The sequence below is a fragment of the Artemia franciscana genome, chromosome 10 (assembly GCF_032884065.1).
Source record: "Artemia franciscana chromosome 10, ASM3288406v1, whole genome shotgun sequence".
In the NCBI taxonomy this organism is placed as follows: domain Eukaryota; kingdom Metazoa; phylum Arthropoda; class Branchiopoda; order Anostraca; family Artemiidae; genus Artemia; species Artemia franciscana.
In genome coordinates, this window is record NC_088872.1 from 28218807 (window position 1) to 28242456 (window position 23650).

The window sequence follows — 23650 nt, forward strand, 5'->3', positions numbered from 1 at the left end:
TTTACATACAGATTATCAAAAGGTCATATCAGCAATACATTAGAATACATTAGAAAAACCTTACCGTATCAGGCTGAAAATTCATGGTCGTGACAAGAGGGAGGTTCTACAGACCAAAGGACAATATGGGAGTACTATTACTCCTACTAATGCTACTGCTGCCACTGTTGCTACTGCTACTATTACTACTATTATTATATTACTATTACTACTACTACTATTAATTCTAGTAATAATAATACTGCTGAAAAGGCTAATGGTACGAAGGTGCATACTTGAGAGAATATTGAGGAGAAAGTTAAATTAAATTCAAACGCACTAATTGCATATAGGTCGTCAAACGGGTGTTTCATGAGTAAGTTTGGGTGTTAAACTAGAAATTTCTGGGAATGCATAGGGGGAAGATTATTTGACTAGTAGGCAATTTATGGAACTTCTACCAATACTACTACCACTACTACTACTACTACTATTACTACTACTACTACTGTTGCTTCAACTACTACTTATATTGTAAGTAATACTAAGGCTAAGAGTATTCAGATATAAGTCTTAAGAAATGTTCAGAGAGAGGTTAATCAAAATTAAACCATGCTAAAGGGCATATAGGTTATCAAAAGGGCTTGTCAGCAATATTATAACAATGAGCTAAAACATCAAGTGGACACCCCAAGAGTCTGATGAAGGGGAGTTTCAAAAGACCAAAAGGTAGTATACTACTACTGATGTTTTAAAACAGCTACTACTGGTAGTGCTACTACTAATCTTATTAATACTACTGACAGTAATATTCCTACTACTATTACTCTGACTGCTGCTACAACTAAGGCTAATGCTGACAATGAAAATTTTAGGTGAATCCAAACACACTGGGTCCATGTAGATTGTCCAAAGAATATATCAGCAATATCTAAGGAACGGCTTGGAACCTGATGTTGAAACTTACTGTGGTTGTTGTAACTTGGTAAGGGATATTGAAGTCACCAAAGTGCACTATTTTCATGCTAACGCTACAAATTCTACCACTACTACTACTACTATTACCGCTGCTACCACTAATATTGCTACCAAAGCTAACAGTGTTAAGATAAAATTTCAGAGAATGCTGAGATAGTGCTGAACCAAATTAAAACACACTCTTTGCATGCAGTTTGTTAGACGAACGCATCAGAAATGTCCCACCAACTATTTACTGAAATATATTGAATGTCTCAGCACGTGATGGGGGGGGGGTCAAAAACAAAAGATGTTATGGGCATACTGCTATTATTGCTACTACTGCTACTACGATCGCAGCCCAGGGTATTATGGGTGAAGTTTTAAAGAAGTGTTTTAGGGGCTGTTGTACTAAATGAAGACACACTATGAGCATGCAGATCGTCAAAAGGGTGTACCAGCTAACCTTCTTTATTGCTGCTTCTTCTTCTGTTTCTATTGAATAAAAACCAAAATGGCTTAGGTTCGTTCAGTTTGTCAAGATATCCAGGAGGAAATAGGATATAGAATAGAGTATAAAGTAAAAACTTCCATAGAAAGTTTATTGTGCTTAAAAACAAAATCAAAAGACGCTATGCATATGCTGGGTGTCAATGAGACATCTCAGCAGCATCAAGAACGACTGAGGATACTAATTTGAAACTTTCATGGCTAGTGCTATTACAACTCCTGCTCTTGCAATTGAACTGGATCAAAAAGTGGAAGTGCATCCAGGTGGTCAAAACAGAACAAATACAATGTTTTAGAAAGGGTGCTGGGCTTTATTTTTCTGGGAAACTTTAGTAAGTTTAACACTAAATCAAGCGGTATTATGTGTCTTCAGATTTTCAAAAGGGCGTACAATACTGAAAATTCTTGAAACATTTTACAGAACACATCTATAGTAAGTCAAAATTTGGGTTCTTATAGGAAAAAATAAAAAATATTACTTTCTTTACCATTGAAAAAAAGTTTTTCAATAAAAACGAACGTAAATTGATTAAAAAAAACTTGTTCACAGAAGAATGTTTTTTTGAAAGAAAATTTAAGAGCTGAATTATACCAAAAATGAGCAGAAATAAATATAAACGTTTCTTAACATAAAACTACCGCAAATCATCATCAATAAGTAACTGAAGCCCAGGAACGGACAGAAATTACAATAAATAACCGAGTCAAACTCAGAACGAGTAGAAACTAAGACGTGGCTGACATCTACGATGTCAGCAAATGCAGCTATTTTGGGTCTCTTTCTTTTCACGATGAAATTCATATCCATAGAATCGTCTAACTATCAGTCTTTTTCTTCCCATCGTAATTGAAACTTTCAAAAGATACGATGTACAAAAAAAAGTGTTCCCAAAAGTAATGTTTGCTCAACAAGTTTGTGATTTCTCAGGGGTCTATTGGAAGAAGAGTTTTTCTTTTCGTCAAGGGAATTAAAACTGTATCACACTATAAATTTTTGAAAAAGAAAATGGATAAAGCAGTATCTAGATGTCGACGTTTAGTCTCAATTTATACTTTTCTCTGATAGTCACATAGGAGTTCTTTAATTGCGAAATGGAGTCAATCATTAAAAAAATCATAATCCATAGGCCTTTGTCATAAGTTGCCAGACAATTGGAAGGAAACATGTTTGAGGGTTTTGCTTAGTTTGCCAATGCCTGGCCAAAGGTTTTGAAAAAGTGCAAGATTCCAAGGAACCTTTTGGTTTTAGGATCTACAACTCTCTTCCAGATGAATCGCTATTTAATATATTTTCCCCGTTCTAGGTCACCGACATTTCACCTGTTCTATTATAGGATAGTAGACCTCTTGCACATAAAAAAGTACGAGTGCAAACACTATTCATCAGAAATAAAGATAAATGAAAAGGAACAGAAAATTTAAGTCAAACGAAACTCTAAACTCAATTAAAATTCTACGGTCAATAAAAAAAATCCAGGATAAACCATTAGCCTTCTCTATCATAAGCTGCAAGGCTACCAGAGCATAGCACGGCATTACCTTTGTTTATCTAATGGGTGATTCATTCCCTTCTGCAGTTGTCACCCTAACTTTGATAGCCTACTGCTTCTCTTATTTTAATTTTTTTTTTTACAAATTCTCGGATGTTGTCAAATGATAAGCTTGCTGGAGGTTCAGCTGATTTTACTCTTTTCAATTCCGAAAATGTTGTGCCTCTTTTTGGTAGTGGCTGAATTATTTCCAAAAGTCCGTGATAACGAACTGTAGTAAGGAACGACCCGGCTCAATAGTAACCAAAACACTGAAAAATGAAATTTCAATACCAATAGCTACATCAAAAGAATCGAATTTTAATACTGATTTTAAATATATAAGTTTCATCAAGTTTAGTCTTACCCATTAAAAGTAACGAGCCTGAGAAAATTTGCCTTATTTTAGAAAATAGGGGGAGACACCCCCTAAAAGTCATAGAATCTTAACGAAAATAACACCATCAGATTCAATGCATCACAGAACCCTATTATAGAAGTTTCAAGCTCCTATCTACAAAAATGTGGAATTTTGTATTTTTTGCCAGAAGGCAGATCATGGATTTTTTTTTTCCAGGGGTGATCGTATAGACCCGGTGGTCCTAGAATGTTGCGAGAGGGCTCATTCTAACGAAAATAAAAAGTTCTAGTGCCCTTTTCAAGTGACCAAAAAAATTGGAGGGTACCTAGGCCCCCTCCCACGCTAATTATTTTCCCAAAGTCAACGGATCAAAATTCTGAGATGGCCATTTTATTTAGCGTAGTCAAACAACCTTGTAACTATGTCTTTGGGGACGACTTACTCTCCCACAGTCCCCGTGGGAGGGGCTACAAGTTACAAACTTTGGCCAGTGCTTACATACAGTAATGGTTATTGGAAAGTGTAAATACGTTTTCAGGGGAATTTTTTGGTTGGAGGAGGGGTTGAGAAGAGGGGAATATGTTGGGAGAACTTTCCATCGAGGAATTTGTTATGGGGGAAGAAAATCTCCATGAAGGGAGCGCAGGATTTTCTAGCATTATTGAAAAAAAAAACAATGAAAAAATAAATATGAAAAATTTTTTCAAACTGGAAGTAAGGAGCAGCATTAAAACTTAAAACGAACAGGAATTATTACGTATATGAGAGGCTCACCTCCTCCTAATACCTCGCTCTTTACGCTAAACTATTTTTAGTAATTTCAACTATTTATTCTACGGCTTTTGTGATTCAGGGGTAATTCTTAATGAATTGGGACAAAATTTAAGCTTTAGTGTAAAGAGCGAGGTACTGACGAGGGGGTGAACCCCCTCATATATGTAATAAAACCATGAGAATACAAAAGTTCGTTACGTAAGCTAATTTATAAGTTACGTATATCTTTTACTAATGAAAACATTCGTAAAAAACTAAAAGTTCTAGTTGCCTTTTTAAGTAACCAAAAAATCGGAGGGCAACTAGGCTTCCTCCCACGCTCCTTTTTCTCTCAAAATCATTCGATCAAAACTATGAGAAAGCCATTTAGTAAAAAAAAAAAATGCAAATTTCGTTTTAATTATTCCTCTGCGGAGAGCCAAAATCAAAACATACATTCACATTACATTGATTCAAAAACGTTCGATAGATAACTCTATTGACTTTGATGGATTTCTTTCAAGAAAATTAAATTAAAAAAACAAGTTTTTTTTAACTGAAAGTAAGGGGCGACAATAAAACTTAAAACCAACAGAAATTACTTCGTATATGAAAGGGACTGCTGCCTCATCAACGCCTCGCTCTTTACGCTAAAGTTTTTTACTGTTTTAAAAAGTAGAGTTGAGAGAAAAAGTCAAACTTAAGCGTAAACAGCGGGGCGCTGATGAGGAAGCAGCCCCTTTCATATACGAAGTAATTTCTGTTCGTTTTAAGTTTTAATGTCGCTCCTTACTTTCAGTTAAAAAATACTTGTTTTTTTAATTTATATTTCTTGAAAGAAATCCATCAAAGTCAATAGAGCTATCTATCGAACCTCCATATTTTAGCGGTCTGACCTTTCATATCCTTCCAATATTTTTGAGTGGAACTATTCGCAGGCGGTTTGACGGATCCTTAACAATATTTCTTGCTTGGAATTTAACGATATATAGTTCATTGGCAGTGAAAGATTAAGAATTAAAAGCTTGTATTGCATTATTTTATTAATTATATTAATTTATTATATTATTAAAGGCACCAAAACGACACTTGACCGTGCGCTTTATGCTTTTATGGCATACCCGGACAAAGTGTTTTGATACTGATAGACCAACAAATTTTCACAGCAAAATCATCAACATTTCTTCATAATGGCTTATGTAGAAAGCCGTATCGGTAACCGAATAGGGGCCTCTAGCGGTAAATTTTTCTGGTGAGTAAAAACAAGTTTGTAATACAGGAAATGTGTTCAAACATACGTAAATTTCAACGTCAAGAAAGACAACTCTGTACTTCAAATATATAAAAAAGTAACCCTTATGTTTAATATATAAACATTTATTCTGACCCAATTTTTTATCAAACAGATCTCAGTCTTCAGTCCGTTAGTTTTGCCATGGATACTCTGTTTTGCCGCCTACTTGATGTATAACGTTTACTTTTGAGAAGTTTCATTCGAGAACCCTACTTCAAAAACTGATAGAAGGACGGGATTCCAGCTCTACTGAGGGATGTGTCGTTGCTTTCTCTATTAGATAACCTAACCACATGAACAAGGTTTCCAGAGCTCATGGGGACCAAAGTTTCAACATTTGAAAAGCAAATGGACATTTTTCTCAAGAACAGGGCAAAAATCAAACTTAAAGGGAGTTCGAATTTGGAAAATATCAAAAATGATCTTAATTTTAGACCCTATAAGTGACACTAAAAAAGCCACTTTTGTCACACTACCTCTGAATACCGAATGCAATTGTGGTAGAAGACATTAAGGTTCTTGGCTTCTGAAGAATTTTGGTGGCTAGTTTAAGCCGCTTGATGATGAAAAGGGGTTATTTTGCTACCTAAACGCAACAAAGAAAACTTTGGTCCTTATTTGGAGGATGAGCAAATAATAGTGAAACAATTTAAATGTCATTAAGTTGTAGGAAAACAATTTACAAAAATAACCAAAATGGGAAATTTGTGCATCGAATTATTGACCAGGAATGAGAGAATAATTCTCATTGAGCATTTTGGATTGATTTTCATTAAGGCACGAAGTTAAATAGTAGCAATAGTAGCAACAGTAGCAATGAGAAAATAATTTTCATTGAACGTTTAGGTTTTATTTTCATGAAGGCACGAAATTAAATAGTTGCAATGGAAACATTAAGGACACCGAAAATATTGGATGAAACACGGAAACCCAACAGAATTAACGACCAAACGAGCTCCAAATTAGCAGAATTGATGATTATATACCTTCAAACCTAATTCCAAGAGAGAGCCACCCGCAAGCACCTATGATTAGTAAAATACAAAACTGGCTTTTGGTACTTGGAAGTGACAGACTAGTGACAATTCTTTAATTCGCCAAGAAAGCAAACACAATTAGTTACCCCGAGAAGCTATGCCCCATCCCGTTTAGTTTCAATTGGTGCTTTTTTGTTCACGAGTTCTTTCGACTCCTGGGAGTTAGAGGGAATGGCTGTTATCTGAGCTTATCCTAAGTAAACTTTCATTAATTCTGCGAGTGAAAATCGTGTAGAAAGTAAACAAAATTACACGCATATAAGACAAATCACAAGAAAAAATCATTTATTCTCAGACCTCTGTTAGTCTAAGACCACATTAACAATAATCTGAAGAAAATAATATAGACACTTGATATAGACCAATTAAAACTATTAGGTGATAAATTTAGCAAGGTAAAGAGCCCGTCCCGAAAATTAATAATCCGGTGTCTACCGAATTCCTTGCTCTTGCGGTTCCTGGTACATCAAAATGATTGAACAATGCCTTACGGATAAAACAACTCAGCAATAAATTCGAATTGATAATATCTTCAAAAATGGGAAAAAACCTTAAAATTTTCAATCAGTCTTGGATTGTTTTTTCATCCCAGAAATAAATACTTTATAATTTTAACATTCACAAAATGATTCGCTTTCAATACAGTATTATCCCCAAGATAGTTTTAAGCGGGGTCCTATTCCTTTGAATCCCGATTCCGACACTGTTTTTAAACTGCTTCAAGACGTAGGTATTTATTCTGTCATAGGGAATGTCTTCTAAAAGACGCATGTTACCGGATAGGTTCTTTTTTTAAAACCTTAAGAGGGCCAGAGCTTCCGTACTCCAGTATTACCGCGGCTTTTTAAGTAATAGAGAGTATTTAAAGAACCTTCAGGGCTTCTTTGCTTCAGGTTTTCCTTGGTTGTTATCAGTAAAAACCTTCAGATCCAATATTAAATCATGATTTTTCTTTTAAAAGCCTTCAGGGGGCCACCACTGTAGGCAAGTAAGGGCATAGCCCTTGGATTACCCAAATATTTACATACTTATTCGCCATCTCGTGTTATCGTTTCCTCCGCCATTTCCTATGGGAGGAACAGCAATGGAAGCTATTGATTTTCCCCCGAACAAAGGATGACAGGTATTTCCCAGAAAACACAAATGTCAGCCACTACTATTCTAACGATGAACCGAGTAAATTCATTGTCCATTGGGGGGGGGGGGTAAAAACGGCTATTAGATTTTATTAGTCTTACATAAGATTTTGATCGTGACACACCTCAACCCTTAAAAGCACATGTCTGAAAGATATCAACAGGTAAGCCTCTCTTTCTATATGCTTCACCAACAAAATTCAACCTACTATAACTCTCTATATTAGATAAATACGTATCTACGCTTGCCATGCAAGGGCAGGATTCTACCCCTTGGGCCCAGTGTTTTCGATAGTTTTGAGAAACCCCCTCGGTCCTAAAGGAAATGAATTCTTCACCATGCTCTTAGCTATTATTAGTGTTTTGAAAATATGGTGTTTTAAGATCCTTCAATCTACTTTTGAAAAGCCTTATAAGAAGAGGGGATTTGAAGGGCGTTACCCGATAGTTTTTTTTAGAAAGCCCAGGTATGTTAACAATATTTTAGTAGATTTTTCCTGTTGCCTCTGAGAAGAACGATATGAGTAGCCCCTTCGTCCTAAGCAAGAAATAGCTAAAAATAAGACATTCCTTTCAGGTTAATATCTAAGGTCTTCATGATTCTAAAAATAATACATTCTAGTGTTGAAAAACGTTCCCTCTAAGAAGAGTGATTTGAGGATTGTTAGATAAATATTCCTTTTAACAGTTTAATATCATAAAATGCTTCAAGACAACATTTTTTGTCTTTTTTCAGGCCGACAATGACGATCTCCCAGCTTGGATTAACAATCTGCCCACCGATGTCTTTGGAGCTGCACCAGTGGATGTCAATAAACTCTTAGTAATATTTAAGGCTCCTTAGAACATTATAATACCTGAAACGTAAAGGGCAACAACTTACGTGGTAATTTCTGGTCATTAAATTTATAGCTCGTAGTATTGGGGGAGGGGGGCTATGGACCCCAAGGGTCACTTTGAAAGCCTATGTATGGTCAAAAATTCTTAAATGATAGTGAGGTCTCAGTACATCCGAAGGATTCCCTTTCTAGGCCCATGTGTTACCATTGAATTCTTAACTGGTAAAGAGGTCTCAATACACCCGAAGGTTCTCCTTTAGAGGCCCATGTATGGTCATTAAATTTTTAACTGGTAATGAGGTCTCAATGAATCTGAAGAGTCACTCTTAAGTATTATATTCTCTTTCAGCCTAATATAAATTCTTTCACAGGATAAATTTAATTATTTTAATGAGCTAATAGTCTCGTATTATATTCTAGGTTCACATACCGGCATTACCATCGGAATTTCACGGAAATCTATGTACGTCCTAAGTGGAAAGTGAATATGAGAGAGATTATTTTTTGGGGGGTGAGTCCTATTACTATACATTCCCCTAACTTTGATATAGATACTTTCGTGAGGGAACACGGCCTGGATGTGGAATTTCCAAAAAAAAACTCTTAGTGCAAGCGTCACCTAGCGAGGTCAAGAGGGTGTAAGATGAAAAGGCGCCAACCCTTCACAGTGATATGGAAGAGCCAGAACAAAGTGATGCCGGTTCACAACCTGTTTTACCCAATTTTTACCTTACCGATACCGCTTTGCACAATATTTATGTTTTTAAAGCTGAGTTTGGAGACCCATCCAATACTCTTATAAGTTGTAGTACCCATTGGGATCCCATGGATATAACACACTCCTATGTCAGTGCGTGAAAGCATCTGTTACACAATTTTTTTTTTTAATGAAAAGACGGATAATATGTACCTGCATTACCTACAAATGGATATGCAGACACTTAACTCGGAACTACAAAATTTTGTGGGTGTTCTTACGAATTGGGTAGGAACAATTTTTAATAGGGTGGAAAGTTATAATGAAAATGGGAGCGGGTCAGTTGTTTTATTTATTGAAAATCTAGATTTAAATGTAGCTAAATTCAAAAGGAATTTGTTCTAATCGGCGAAATAGGGAAAAAGAATTTCAGAACATATAACACAGATTTAAAGAATTGTCAAGGTGTTTAACACTTTTGTTTTGATACAAGCTTAGAGTGCTTCAAGTATTAAGTTCTTGTCAAGGCGCATAAATCAGGGCAAAAGGATGCCACTAAGACATATTTTGGTGATGGCAGTTAATGAAGGAGGGGGGGGTAGGGGGAACAGTTTCCCAATATCAGTTTCAATTGTTTAAAGGGACAATATCCTGTAACGCTTAAGGGGATAGACATTTTTGAAATGGCAAATGTTCGCGACCATGATCACTTAAGTAATCCTATTTTATCGGGAGGGACTAATTTTTGGAGGGAGGCAAGTAATTCTTACAATATAAATGTTAGGCAGCAATACTTTCTACCGCTTTACATAAACAATTCCTGCTATGATTTAACATTCATATGGCCAAAGTTGACACGTTTGCAAATAGGTGAAGCTCTAGATGGCGCATTGGTAGGCATTAGGCATCGGGGCCTTTTGAAAAAGGCATTGGGCCTTTTTCTTATAACATCATACCCAAATCATATGATCAGTTGCTCTTAGAATTCAAATGGAAAACAAATAAAAATGATAATGAATAAAATCCGTGTTTTAGATTCCTATAGTTCTTTCCCCAAATCCCTTAGTCAACTCATTCAAGTGCAAAAAGCGATGATTTTAATAGCTTCCCCTCCTCAAACAGCAATTTTTAGATGATGAGTCGTATGATTTATTAACGTGTAAAGGCATAAACCCGTACAAGTACTACAACTCCATCCCGAGGCTACGCGAGGAAAAATTGCCACCAATCGAAACGTCTTATGATTCACTTCATGATTGCCAATGAACCACTACCGGTTCTGAATCTGCTAAGAAATTTGGGATAAGGGAGGCTGTAAAAATGGGGATGATTATTGTAAAATGTACCTGGCAAGTCATGTGTTGACGCTGTCGGGTATTGTCTACAAAAACACGGATAAAATTTACGTAGAATTTGGGTTGCATTTCGGATATTCTTGTTCAACTTAGCATCTGGTGATGGATTTAATTCTTAAAATCAGTGATGAAAATATAGGTCTGATTACCAACGTGGATCAGCATTTGTTTGTACAGAGATTCATGCTTGGAGGGTTTGTTTTTTTAGGGGATCGTATCCTGAAAACAAACCCGACTGGACAAAACACCGCTGAAAAGTTGAATGCGTTTTACCGAATATGAACTCGCTTTATCCGTCTGTAACATCTCACTTCTCTTTGGAGTGTGGGAATCACAAATGGCTGGACAGTCTTTCTGCTCTAATTTCCCCAACATTTACACTGTTGAGGAGAATGGACCGCAAGGATAGTTTTTGGAATTGATGGTGAAATACCAGTGGAACTTCATGACTCAGTAAAGGACTTGGTTTTTCCATGCATAAACTGACCAGTGCCTAGGGATTCATTGAGTTACGATAATTTATATTTAAAAAATCATGGAAGTATGCACTGGGCATCTTTAAAACAAAAGCTTATTGCCGACCTCCATCCGAAACAGAATATTTTTGTAAATTACATTCTTTTGCGGTCGATGCTGGTCACGATTTTAAGGTCAAAAAGACTCATAGTTCAATCAAAAACCATATATGGAAGACGTTTATTGACACCCTTGTCCGTAAACGATCTGAGGCAAAAAGGAAGGTCGAAAAAGAAATCTCTATCGCATTTTAAGTTTGGCCAATGGTAATATGTGAGAGAGTTTGCACAATAAGAGTCGTTGTGACGTTGTAACCGACCCAAAAATGTGCCCGAATCGCTGCAGATCCAAAATTCATATCGTTAACAATCCTAGAATCCAATTTGGCCCTTTTACATAGAGAAACAGAAACATTGTTTTAAACAAACACATTGCCGCTGGCAGTGCCACATTAGGAATTCAAAAAATCATATTGGAATTTTATTACAATGTGTTTAAGCTCTAATTGCTGGGGGAGGGACAAGTTCAAGTGAATTATGGGGACACCGATTCATTTTTGTTAGTAGTTAAAACTGAAATTGTGAGCACAATAGCTTTCGAATTGACTACACCAACTGGGACGAGTCCATTTACCCGGAGCTAGTGAAGCGCCAGCCCCCAAATACGTTGTTATTTTTAGAATCCGGGACAGGGAGCGACTTGATATCCAAAGGTGTGCTTGCAAGTCCGAAGGTGCACTATTTGCAAACAAACAATAAGGATATAAAACAAGTCTAAAAGGGATACCCTCACAATATATAAAGGAAAATTTCAAAATGAGTGTTTATAGGAAGTGTGAAAAGATAGTTAAGTTCCAAGAGTGAAGGTCATGGCCATACGTTCTTTAAAATTTAGAAACAATACAGTTCGAGCAGAGAAAAATGCCATTTCGGACATATCAAACAAAGTGTATGTGTGCACGGACGGTTTGAGAGGACTACCACAAGATCATTACCTTACTTCATATCGAGATGTATATATAGATCAAGGACGGTGTCTCAATCTAGATAAAGCTAAATAGTTGGTGGGAGGGGGATCTGATCAGTCTTCAGCTCAGCAATGTGTGTTTTCTAGTCGTTTTCTAATGTTTTTATAAGTAGTGTTAATATATGTAGTGTTTTTATATGTTTTTAATTTTTCTTGCCGCAAAGTGGAATCAATGTTGTAAAAAGTTCTTGATGTTATACTATGTTCATTTCAATTACTTCATTCAATGCTGTCCTCGAGTTAACATCTCAGTATCTGAGAGCGCGCATTTTGACTTTTTTATGCTAATCTTGTGAACACCTGTGAATAGTTATTATGACCAGGAAAAAGAGACGTAATGATATGGAATCCACACGATTATCTGTGCAAGATTCAACAGCCGAAGGGACAATACGTGATTCGATTGATGCGCAGACCAATTCGGTCCATCAGATTTTAGAAACAGTTAAAGCAACGCGGGAGGAGATACAAGGTTTGAGATCTGAATTATCCGAAATCCGTTCAGACATTAGTGGTCTAACCTCCAAAGTGAATGATATTGAAATCATAACTGATACCCACTCGGATACAATAACAAAGATTCAGGCAGAATTAAAACATACAAGAAAAAAATAAACCCATGGATTAGGCCCTCTCACTGATAAGGTCCTCATATTATAAAATTTGGAAAAGAAAGACAACATTATTGCTTGGAATTTAAAGGCTGCCTCAGTGCCTGAGGCCTCGACGAAAATGGAACATTTGCTGGTAAACTTCTTACAACTAAAAATTAATTTTGAAGTTAAAGAAGTACATGACAAATTTGTGAAAATACGACTCATGAACTTGGATGACAAATTCTCGGTACTTCACGCGAATAAACAATTACGTGACCAGCCCTGGAAAAAAGACCTTGATAAAGCGACAAACTTTGAATACAATGGAGTTTTCTTCAGTGATGATGTTAGTAAAACCTGCAGGGAGATTCGCGCTGCGCTGAATCAAAAAAAGAAAGAAATGAAGGATAAAGGTTTTGTTGTATGGATCCAACCCACGGTACCACCCACATTATGCTACATAAACCAAGACGGAGTGAAACAAAAAAAGAAGTGGTATAACGTCCCACCAGTCGAATAAATTGTGTTTTTTTCTTTTTTTTTGTCATTATTAGTGTTTTTTTTTGTCATTATTATTAGTTAAAAGGAAAACACCCAAGTCAATGCCACAAAAACCATGGATATCCCCGAGACTGTTAAAATGTATTAATGAAAAAATAGACTATACAAAATTAAATGCAACTATCCGTCTGATGAAAACATCCAGAAATTTAAATTGTACAAAAATACTCTGACTAGAACATTGAGAGAAAGTGAAAGAAATTATTATGAGAAGGAAATATCTTCAGCTACGTCCCAGCAGAAAATGTGGGAAATCTTTCGTGATAAATTAAATAAAAATAAACCAAGAGCAATACCGACTTTTCTTAGTAATGGAAATGACGCTAATGAATCAACTGAAAAAAAGGATATCGCAGAATTATTTGCTAAGCATTTCAGTAAAATTGGTGAAGAATTGGTTAGAGATCTTTTGGATAAGTCATAAGATTATACACGATTTTTGCCCCAAAACGAAGATAAATCATTGCATATGCTACCAGTATCATTTGATGAATACCAAAACGCTATTAGTGATTTAAAGAGAGGAAATTCGGCTTCAGTAGATGATATATCGACAAATCTTTTAAAGAAAATATCAGGAGTAATATATGAACCTCTTGCACATGTTATAAATACGAGCATAAAAAATGGTGTCTTCCCTGAACTTCTGAAAAAGGCTAAAATAATCCCTATATTTAAAAAAGGAGAGGCTCAAGATACCAATAAATACCGTCCTATTGCACTCCTTTCCCCACTGGCTAAAGGTTTTGAAAAAATAATGAAATATAGACTTACATCATTTCTGGAAAAGATAATTTTTTTTTTCGAAGTTCCAGTTTGGTTTTTTAAAAGATAGATCGACAGAAGATGCTGTCACCACAACAGATATTTTCATTAATGATGCTTTAGATGATGATTGTTTAGCAGCTACATTGTTTTTTGATATTAAAAAAGCTTTCGACACTTTAAATCACGAAATTCTATTTAAAAAACTTGAAAATACGGGAATAAGAGGAGTACCTTTAAAATTAATCAAATCATATTTGCACAATCGAAGGTTTGTGGTAGATATTGATGGTGAATATTCGCCTGAGACATCGAATAATAATATCGGTGTACCGCAAGGTTCAATTTTAGGACCTCATTTTTAATATATATAAATGATCTCCCTAAATCTACTCCTGAAAATGCATTAACAATTATGTTTGCGGATGATACTGCAGCAAGTTTAAAAGCACCAACATTAGATGTACTGAAAGAAAAACTGATTGAAGTTGCAAATTCCATCACGAATTGGTTCCAAATTAACAAACTTGTCCCTATTTTTGTTAAAACAGAATTTATTATTTATGGAAGATCAAATCAAAAGTTGAAAAATATTTCTCTGAATGAAATTACCATTGATACTATTCATGAAATCAAAATAGTATACACGGAAAATATTTAGGTATCGTTTTTGACCCTACCATGAATTTTAAAACACATATTTCGTTGTTGAGACTAAAATTATCAAGAAATATAGGTTTGCTCCACCGACTAAAATTTTTATTCTCATATAAGGTTCTAAGAATCCTATATTTTTGCCTAATTGATGCACACATTCAATATTGCTCAGCTATATTTTTGCTGACTTTTAAATCACATATTAAACCACTACAAACCCTGCAAAACAAAACTATTCGAATTCTAGATAAGTTTTTACAACACCCGAGGAGTACAGATATCCACTCTGAAACACTTACTTCTTACCTGTTTCTAGACATAATGACTCTTACACAGAAATCTCATCTGCTATTATCTAATTGGTTTTTTAAGATTCAACATGTACATAATATCTTTTTTGACCAGAATTTACTGTCCAAACATCAAAATTCACTGATAACTAGATGTGTCAACCCATACAAACTACCTCTGGTAAAAAATGAAAGATCCCGTTTCAACCTCCGGTATATGATCCCATCAATAGCCAACAAATATTCATTAAATAAATTTGTTGAGTTACCAAAAGGATCTTACAAGAGACGATTAAAAAGTTATATAATGGAATCTGCTTGCAAGAACGGTTGGTAAATTTTTTTTTATTTTTTATTTTATTTTGGCCTCACTCCACTTACTCCACCTTAAATACTCTCATTAAAGATACTGTTTTTTTATTTTATTGATGAAATAGTGGTTCATTTTTTGTTTGTTCTGTATCAATGAGGATTGTTAAATTTTTGTTTATATGTCTTGCCCAGTAGTCGAGCCTGTCTCTCCATTTTGGGCAAGTTGAAGATTTTGATGAATATGAATTTTTGAATAAATGAATCTGAATCTATGAGATCCACCATAACCGTCCCCACCCTCAACTTTTTCTTGCCATCATTCTGGCTATCGTTTCCTCCGGGGGATCCAGTCACATCCATCCCTCTGGGTGGCCATTTCTAAGTGCATTTTAACTTTGTTTCTTAATCACCACTGCCTATATAAATGTATTATGTGTAGTTCATTTGATTATGTATTAAAGAAACCATGTATTCTATTTTGGAGCATTTATTCAACCATTGGATATTAATTTCGGTTAGTTGTAATTGAGATCGTTTCCTTGCGGACAATCAATATCTGACAAAACGACACTTTTAACGTTCGGTTAGTTGATATTAGATCGTTTCTTTGCGGACAATCAATATCTGTTAAAAAGACATTTTTAACGAAAATAATTCGAAATCGTGATAAAATGTTTTTAGAAAATCCAAAAAATATCTTTTATTGCTATAGTTTGCCGCAAGAATTCTATGATAAAATAAAGACCATTGCGCCAGAAATAAAATTCATAAGAGAATTTGATATGTTTAATATTATTGCACAAAACTCATGGGTGATTATTGCTGATTTAGCTGAATCAATTGAAGAATGGTCTCAGGATTGATGTTAGAATTATTCACGGTCTGGTCTCAACATGAAACATTTCTGCAACTGTTCTACTCCATAATTTCTTTCACCAGAGCAAATGTATGAGAACACTTGCATTGAATTGTACTTACTACATAATCTATAGGGTTGTTCACGATTCAAATTCTCTTATAACCTTAAGCAAGCAATATTTTCCGGTGAATCAAAATTTTTACTCCCGGCATACGATCATGCTACAAATACACCGTATGGATACGTTCTATTCGATCTCTATCAAAACACACCCGAAGAGTTACGTGTGGTCATGAATATTTTTGATAATGAAATTACAGTATATCTACACGTAAATAGTAAAAAAGATCATTAGTCGCCATAATGACGCTGAAGAAACTATATGAAAACAGATATTTATTTTCCGTCCTGGGTAATTCAAAACCGTTGCTTGGGAAAGCAATATTTAAACACAGCATTGACAATAAATTCATAAATCTCCTATCTGAGCTTTCTATAAATACAATTGAAGGCAATGCTCAGTTGCCAGTAGGTCTAAGGCAACAAACAAAGCAACATTGTTCCCTTGTACGTGCCCTAGTTTGCGAAAAGAAAGGAAAAGATTTTCATAGAAAACGAGTTGTTCAAACCAGGTGGTAGTTTCTTTTCATTGTTACTACCGATAATTGCAGAACTTGTAAACACTATTCTCTAAACCTTACAAATTAACGCCAATTAAATTCGCTCTTTCAACAAAATAGCACTTTCATGATAATCTTGATACATTACAACAATGGAACAACTGCCAATGACCAAAAAATAATTCTTCTTCAAAATACCCTTCGACGTGACCATAAGCGTAAACCCCACTGTGAAAGATCACTGAAAGTAAATGTCATTGATCAAGCTCCAACTTCTGAAAGTTCTGAAACTTTGAAAACGCCAAAACATGAAGAATATTTATCTAAAATTTCATCGAGTGTTGCAGACTTAATGCCTCATTTTCATCGTAAGCAAAGTAAAAGACTCTTAACTTATTTCGTTGAAAATGAAAACATACAAATTGAAGACAAAAAGAATGAAGTTATACTCCATGCCAAGAGTTACAATTAAATTGATATGATATCAGATTTTATTGCAATAAAATCATTTGTATAAATTTTTAAAGTCATCAAACTTTCCTAAGAGTTTTATTGGCAACAAATAAGTTTTAAAACGGTTAAGGGAATTTGGAGAGATATCAAAAGAAATATCGCTTTTCGGATAGCACGCCAAGCGAGCTAATGATTTAGAGAGTATTAAACAAAAGCGTCTTTCCAACACATTTAGCAAGCACAAGGGTAGCAGACACTTCACACCGTATTTATGTTCAAGATAGCTCACGTTTTGAAAAGAGTTTATGTGTTATAAATAACTCATAAGCCCCACCTCACTTTCTAGGGTCGCTGGAACTGAAAAGAAGTTGGCAACAGAGTATTCACAGAATGAACCCAGCTAATCTCTTCATCGAAATCATAGATTTCGTGGTAATCATTGTCGAAAATTAAAGCCCTTTTCCCCTTACATAAATAACAAGCAGATATTTTGACTCTGGAAGCGATTCAAAGACGTCATAATAGGTCGTGCAAGTATATTTTACTTGTAGTCAGTATTTTTAGTGGCTATGTATAAGCCAATACATTGCGTTCACAAAGAGGCAATAAGTTGCTAGAGACCTTGAATGTGTCCCTGAATGAGATTTTTAAGGAAAAATCAAACAGATCAGGGGAATGAATTTCATAGTCATAGCTCGATAAAGGCGGCATTGGCTGAACGTTTGATAAGAACAATTCGACGTTTAATCCCAAGATATTTTACACTGAACAATACTGCTGCTTTTATTTAAGACTTAGATAAAATCATGTTGATTTATAATCAACGTGCTTAGCGATCGCTGTCCAACGTTAGCCCTTTTGAAGCTCATCAAACTAACATTACGCTTGAAATTTTTCTTAAATAATATTGCTATGAATAGGTTGTGAATAGAAAATCTAATGTTGGTGATACAGTTCGAATCAATCAAACAAGTAATATTTAAAAAAGAGAATTACTTGCGGTCCACTGAACTTTTTAAAGTGTCAAAAGTCTTAGACACTAAACCTGATACGTATCGTCACCGTGATATGAAAGATAACAAGATTCCTGGCGGTTTTTATGGTTATGGATTGCAAAAGTTAAAACCACTGGAATAAATCAAATTGACAAGATACTAAAGACTTGAACTCGCAAGGGTAAGAGACAATTGCTTGTTCGTTGGCTAGGATTCAACTCTGATTCTGATTCTTGGATTGCCAATGAAGACGTTCACAATCTCTAATGATTTTTATGTGACATTCATGTCCAATGTTTCTGACCCCCTCTGTGATGATTTGAAAAAAAACAAGCGATTTTTAGACAAAACTCTCCCAATCCATCAAATTTGAGGGTAAATATGAAGTTACTCTTGTTGATTGTATTTTTAAAAATACATATGATATCCTGAGAAAAGATCGTTTGTATGATATAAAAGTAAGACCAAACGATTGGCCAGTGTATGGCAAGGAAGAGAAATGGATAAAATCACTTAACTCTGATATATACACACATCTCATTTTAAAATACAATGAATATGGTAGTATGACCGATTGGTATCGTGCTATCAATAGAAGAGTCTCGGCTCGTATAAATGGTGCCTTCAAATTCAACTATTCAATGGAACAGAGGAAAATTTACATTAGCTCTCCCATAGAGAATGAGACGATTCATCTCAACGATAATATGAGAGTTGTTCTTGGTTTCAAACGGAATATAATCGAGGGTAAAAGTGCTGGAAGCATCAGTGGCATGGAACAAGCTATTTGTGTACACTATTCCCCAGGCTTCTCACCAGACAATTTGTGTTTTTCTTTACACATCCTTTGTCGAGGCATCGAGAGTCGGTAATACCAATGTCCCCCTTCTTCGTGTTCTTGAACAAGAAACCACTCATGAACACATTCACTACAAAAATATAAAGCACCTCCAATATATTCCATTCAACACTTCGTATTAAGATCTCTGTCAGTTAACATTAAGAAGCGAATTTCGCAATCCTCTAGCAATAACAAAAGGTTTGGCTGTGATTAAATGTCATTTTTTACCTATTTAGTGAGATGGCTAATAGAAAAACACTCTTGTTTGTCCTGATATTGATTGCTATGTTGCTACTCTTGGAACACGACAATTGGGTCATGAAATGGACTATTACTGGGGTCTTCCGTCAATGTCCGGTTACGGTCTCAGCAATTGGTTTGCGAAGTTGTTTTGCTCTGCATTATCCCTGGCTAAAAATTATATTGCACCGGTGGCAGTAGACTTTCCATCCAATACAATACGTAAATGGGGCTCTGGGAAGAATTTTAAAGAAGGTGTTTCAAAAAATCTCAGGTCCGGCACGCGATTCCTCGATGAGCTATTGAAATCATGAAAAAGCAGAAAAGTTTTCAAAAGCGGGAGAAACACCTTATGAAGAAAAGAAACCAAAAGTAAAAATTGTTAGGTCGAAAAAGAATTTCTTTTCTTAGAAATGGCATATATACCGCATAAAGAATTTCATCCTTCAGTCAACTCATCTTTAATCTTTTCAATGCAGAAAATGTTGATGTGAGTGTAAAACATGGTTACTATGAACAATTCTATCCACAATAACCGCTCTCTGAAAACGTACGTTTTCAAATTTATTCCACTGAAGATTATTTCACAGATTTGTCTTCCACATTTATAGATTTACATGTCGTTGTCAAAAATATAGCAATGAAAAAACAAATGCTGCCGAGGGGTTATCCTATGAAAACTGTGTACTACACAATTTGCTTAGACAAATCAGTGTCTATATAAATGATATGTTGATGAGCAAAAACAACAATCTTTCAAATTAGGCAAGTTATATACAATTCATGTTGATGACTCCAATGTCTTATAAGAAATTGAAGGGTACGGCTATTGGATATGAATATAAATGGACACTGACACTAGCAATATACTAAGAGTTTTGATAACTAATGATTTAAACTTGATTGGGAAAATAAGTCAGGAGATATTTAATTTACCTCAATGGTTGCCTCCTAACGCTAAGATTGATATAAAGCTAAAACTTGTACCGTCCAATTTATTTAGCAAAAAGTAGTTGGCACTGCACCTGATGCAACAGTCTCTCTCACCTTGACAATACTTCATGTACAAAAGCAACATTTTATAAGTTCTGTTGCTTTGGCCATTGAAAAATTCAGAGCTAATGGAATTAATATCAAACTGTTGGTTCCTCATACGATCACGAGTAAACGAAATATTGCTACGGGTAGACGTAACTACAACAATTTGTCATTATCAAATTGAAATCCCCTAAAAAAATTCTTTGGCATTTTTAAGAAGTGTCATTGCCGTTAGATCATGGACTAATTATCCACATAAATATGAACTGTTTGGACTTTCATCTCTTGTACGTAAAGTAAATGGATTTCCACTCTATAATATATTATACCATAAATCCTACATGACCTTATATCAATCGACAATACAACCCCTTGATCGAGATTCAAAACTATTTGAAGATGATATAACAGATAAAATGTTTGCAAAGAATCATGGTATCATTGTATTAGACTTGTCTGGCACTCAAGATATGACCATTGTGCGAACGGGGAGAGTAATTTTGCCGAGCCATTGTAAGAGAGTATTGAAATAATCTAGCCAAATCAATTTGAAACTTATTGAGAAATCACTCCCGAAGCCAGTGTTCTATTATACTTGACGCCATGAACACAAATCAAATACTCAAGGTATTCAATTTGGATCCTTACATGTCCAAATTCAAATCCTTACCCTCGGATTTCTTTGAGCATATTCAAAGCTTTAACAATATCCTTATTATTATTAATAGTAACCCATCAACTGTAAACGGCATTGGCTATAAATCTTTCAAACAGCGAAGAATTTTGAATTTTTGATCCATTTTGTCTACCGTATACGTTATATGCACCTCACATTACAAAATTTCTTGAGCAAAGTGGAAAATGTATTATTCAAAGTTGGAAGCAAGTACAATATTTATCAACCAAAAGGCGTGGTTTTCATGCAGTATTATATTTTATTTTTCGATGTCACAGATAGACTTACAGCAAATTTCTTAGCATTTATGGCAACAGTCATCGATTGAATGACTTTCTAGATAAAAAATACCCTTTCATACCTGTATCATATAAATTTCATTGCCCTAAGAGTGAAATGTTTCAAAAATATTTGTAAATTTGTTTATTAATAAAATTTGTATGTACAAAACTCTCGGTCCTTTACATTTTCTTTTTCCATGTATAGATAATCATTAGAAACGATAAGTTGCGGCAGCTCGTCAGGATTAAGCTTGTATTCATCTTGGCATTCAAAGTCAGAGTAACATTTTCTACAATAATGTAACTTCATTTTTATTATATCTCTTCGTAAAGTCAATGGTACTATTTTGATTTATATTACAAATTCACGTATTTCAATTTGCTTATTTGAAAAAATGCCGCACACTAAATTCTCGTATGAAGAAACACTTTCTGTAACAGCCAAACAAAATTCAGTAGGTTTATAATCACAGTAGTCAATATCTTCACAGCGATGTTGTAAAAACTGGACTCTCTTATTATTCCATCAATTGAAGCATAGACCGGGTTCTTCTTCCCAACAAAATGAGTTTGTTACTCGCTAGTAACAAACTTACTGCTTTTTATAGATCGACTTAGATCGTTTTCTTCAATATATTTCACTGATGCACTTAATCTGTCTTGTAATCATTGCATATGCAGTATATTCACTTTTGATGCAAAGCATAACTGTTCTTCCGACTTAAATTTACGTAATGATATTACGTATCGCACAAAAATCTCGTCCCATTTTAGGGTTAGCCAGTAATCCCTTGTAGTTTTTACTGCAGTATTTTGCATTATATTTTTCATTTCGCCACTGTTAGCACCTTCTCTTAATTAGTTTTCCATTTTTTTTTATTTAGGTTTTCAGTTCTGCTAATTGTTGTTTTTATTTGTTTGTCACTTCTGTTGGTTTTCCATTTGTTAGGTTTTTGGATTTCTAATTCTTCCTATTTTAGTTTTTATTTTTGTTGGCTTTCCACAATGTTTGATTTTCTTTTAATTTAATCTGATAGCGTGAAAGAAAGAAAACCTGTCTTCCGAAATGTTTGCTTTTTTCGTCCCGTGTTTTCGTTGGTCTTAAAAAACACCCATAATTCAATTTGGCCCATTGGTTTACGATATTATTGTAGAGATACAAAATATAAAAAAGGGTCAAAGCTTGCGATTTAACATTGAAAACCTTAGCACAGGAGAAACCCGCTACAGCTGGCCTTTTCCTCGGGTTCACACATGTGAATTTAGCTTAAAATGAACACAGTGAGACGTTATTTGTTAACAATAAATAAACATAGTAAACATACAATTATGGATAATGCTGATGGAAAGCCGTGCACTGACAGGTTTAATCGTGTTCTAGGCTTTCAAAGATTCCAAACACTATATAAAGTGGAATTAGGTGCAATTTGACACATTTGGTACTAGAAACTTTAAATTTTTTTATCAAACCTGTGAAAGGAGAAGCCAGGTGCTATATACGGTTTATATTTCTATATAATGCTTCCATCAGAACTCTTAGACCCTATAACCCAACAGTACTTGTTTATTTTAACATGAGTGAGTATTTCAAATTGACCGGCAGTCTGTTTTATTTGTAAACTCTTTCGTCAATACGAAAATCTTCTTTTGTACGGCTTTTCCACGACTTATCTTCTTCGGGTCTTTAGGCCACATATAAATGCTGTAGCGACATCCCGCCACATAAATTACCTTTTCTGCTCATAGGTGAATCCCCAGAGGCGATGCAGCAAGGATCTCAGAATAGAATCAGTACAGCCACGTTTTACGTTCTGGCACCAGTTTTTCTTCTTTTAACATTCCATAATGATGGACTTCATTAGCAAGAATAAGAAAATGAAGTGAGTTGCTCAACATCTAGAAATCAAGACGTAGCTTGTTCCTTAACAGACTTATGAAAGCCGAATGTTGATGTGAAGTGTAATGTTTTTGTACAGAATTTGATTATGTGCTTTCCTATATACCTGTCATTATATTTAAGTTGTATGTTTAAGCATTGCTATATAGTGTGTTCTTTCTCTTCTTAAAAAAAAACTCTTTAATTAAAATGAAATGAAAATATGATAACGGTTTAACTTTAATTACTACAGTAAAATTGAAAAGCAATTACAACAAATACTAAAAAAAAGTCAACTTCACATCTGGAAGCCTGTATCAACCGGGAAAACAATTGCACAAAAAGACACAAAAGAACATACCACTTAAAGATATGAAAGGCATAAACATTGAACAAAAAAAAGAAGTAAAAAACGAAAAGAACACGCATATGATAAACTATAGATGCTGTTTTCCAAAACGAATCAGATAACAAACATACACAAGTGAAGAAACTGCTATATAATATTATGTATGGGTGTTGTCTATTATACGGCAGTTTTTCTAACTTGTGTTTGATCATCAGACTGATCCTGTTTTAAAAAAGAAAACTATAGTATATC

The 23650-nt window shown here is 34.8% G+C and overlaps 1 protein-coding gene across 2 annotated transcripts in view; it reads left to right on the forward strand.

Annotated features, from left to right (window-relative positions):
• Window positions 1–23205, forward strand: part of LOC136032023 (lachesin-like) — a 71739-nt gene extending 48534 nt beyond the window's left edge. The window contains exon 6 of one of the 2 annotated variants that reach the window (XM_065712101.1): window positions 8816–8895. In XM_065712101.1, the coding sequence (XP_065568173.1) occupies window positions 8816–8880 (65 nt within the window). In that variant the 3' untranslated portion in view covers window positions 8881–8895. Of the gene's footprint in view, window positions 1–8815; window positions 8896–22919 lie in introns of those variants that run through there. The other variant, XM_065712100.1, reaches the window with a different exon arrangement.
• The last annotated feature ends 445 nt before the right edge of the window (window positions 23206–23650 follow it).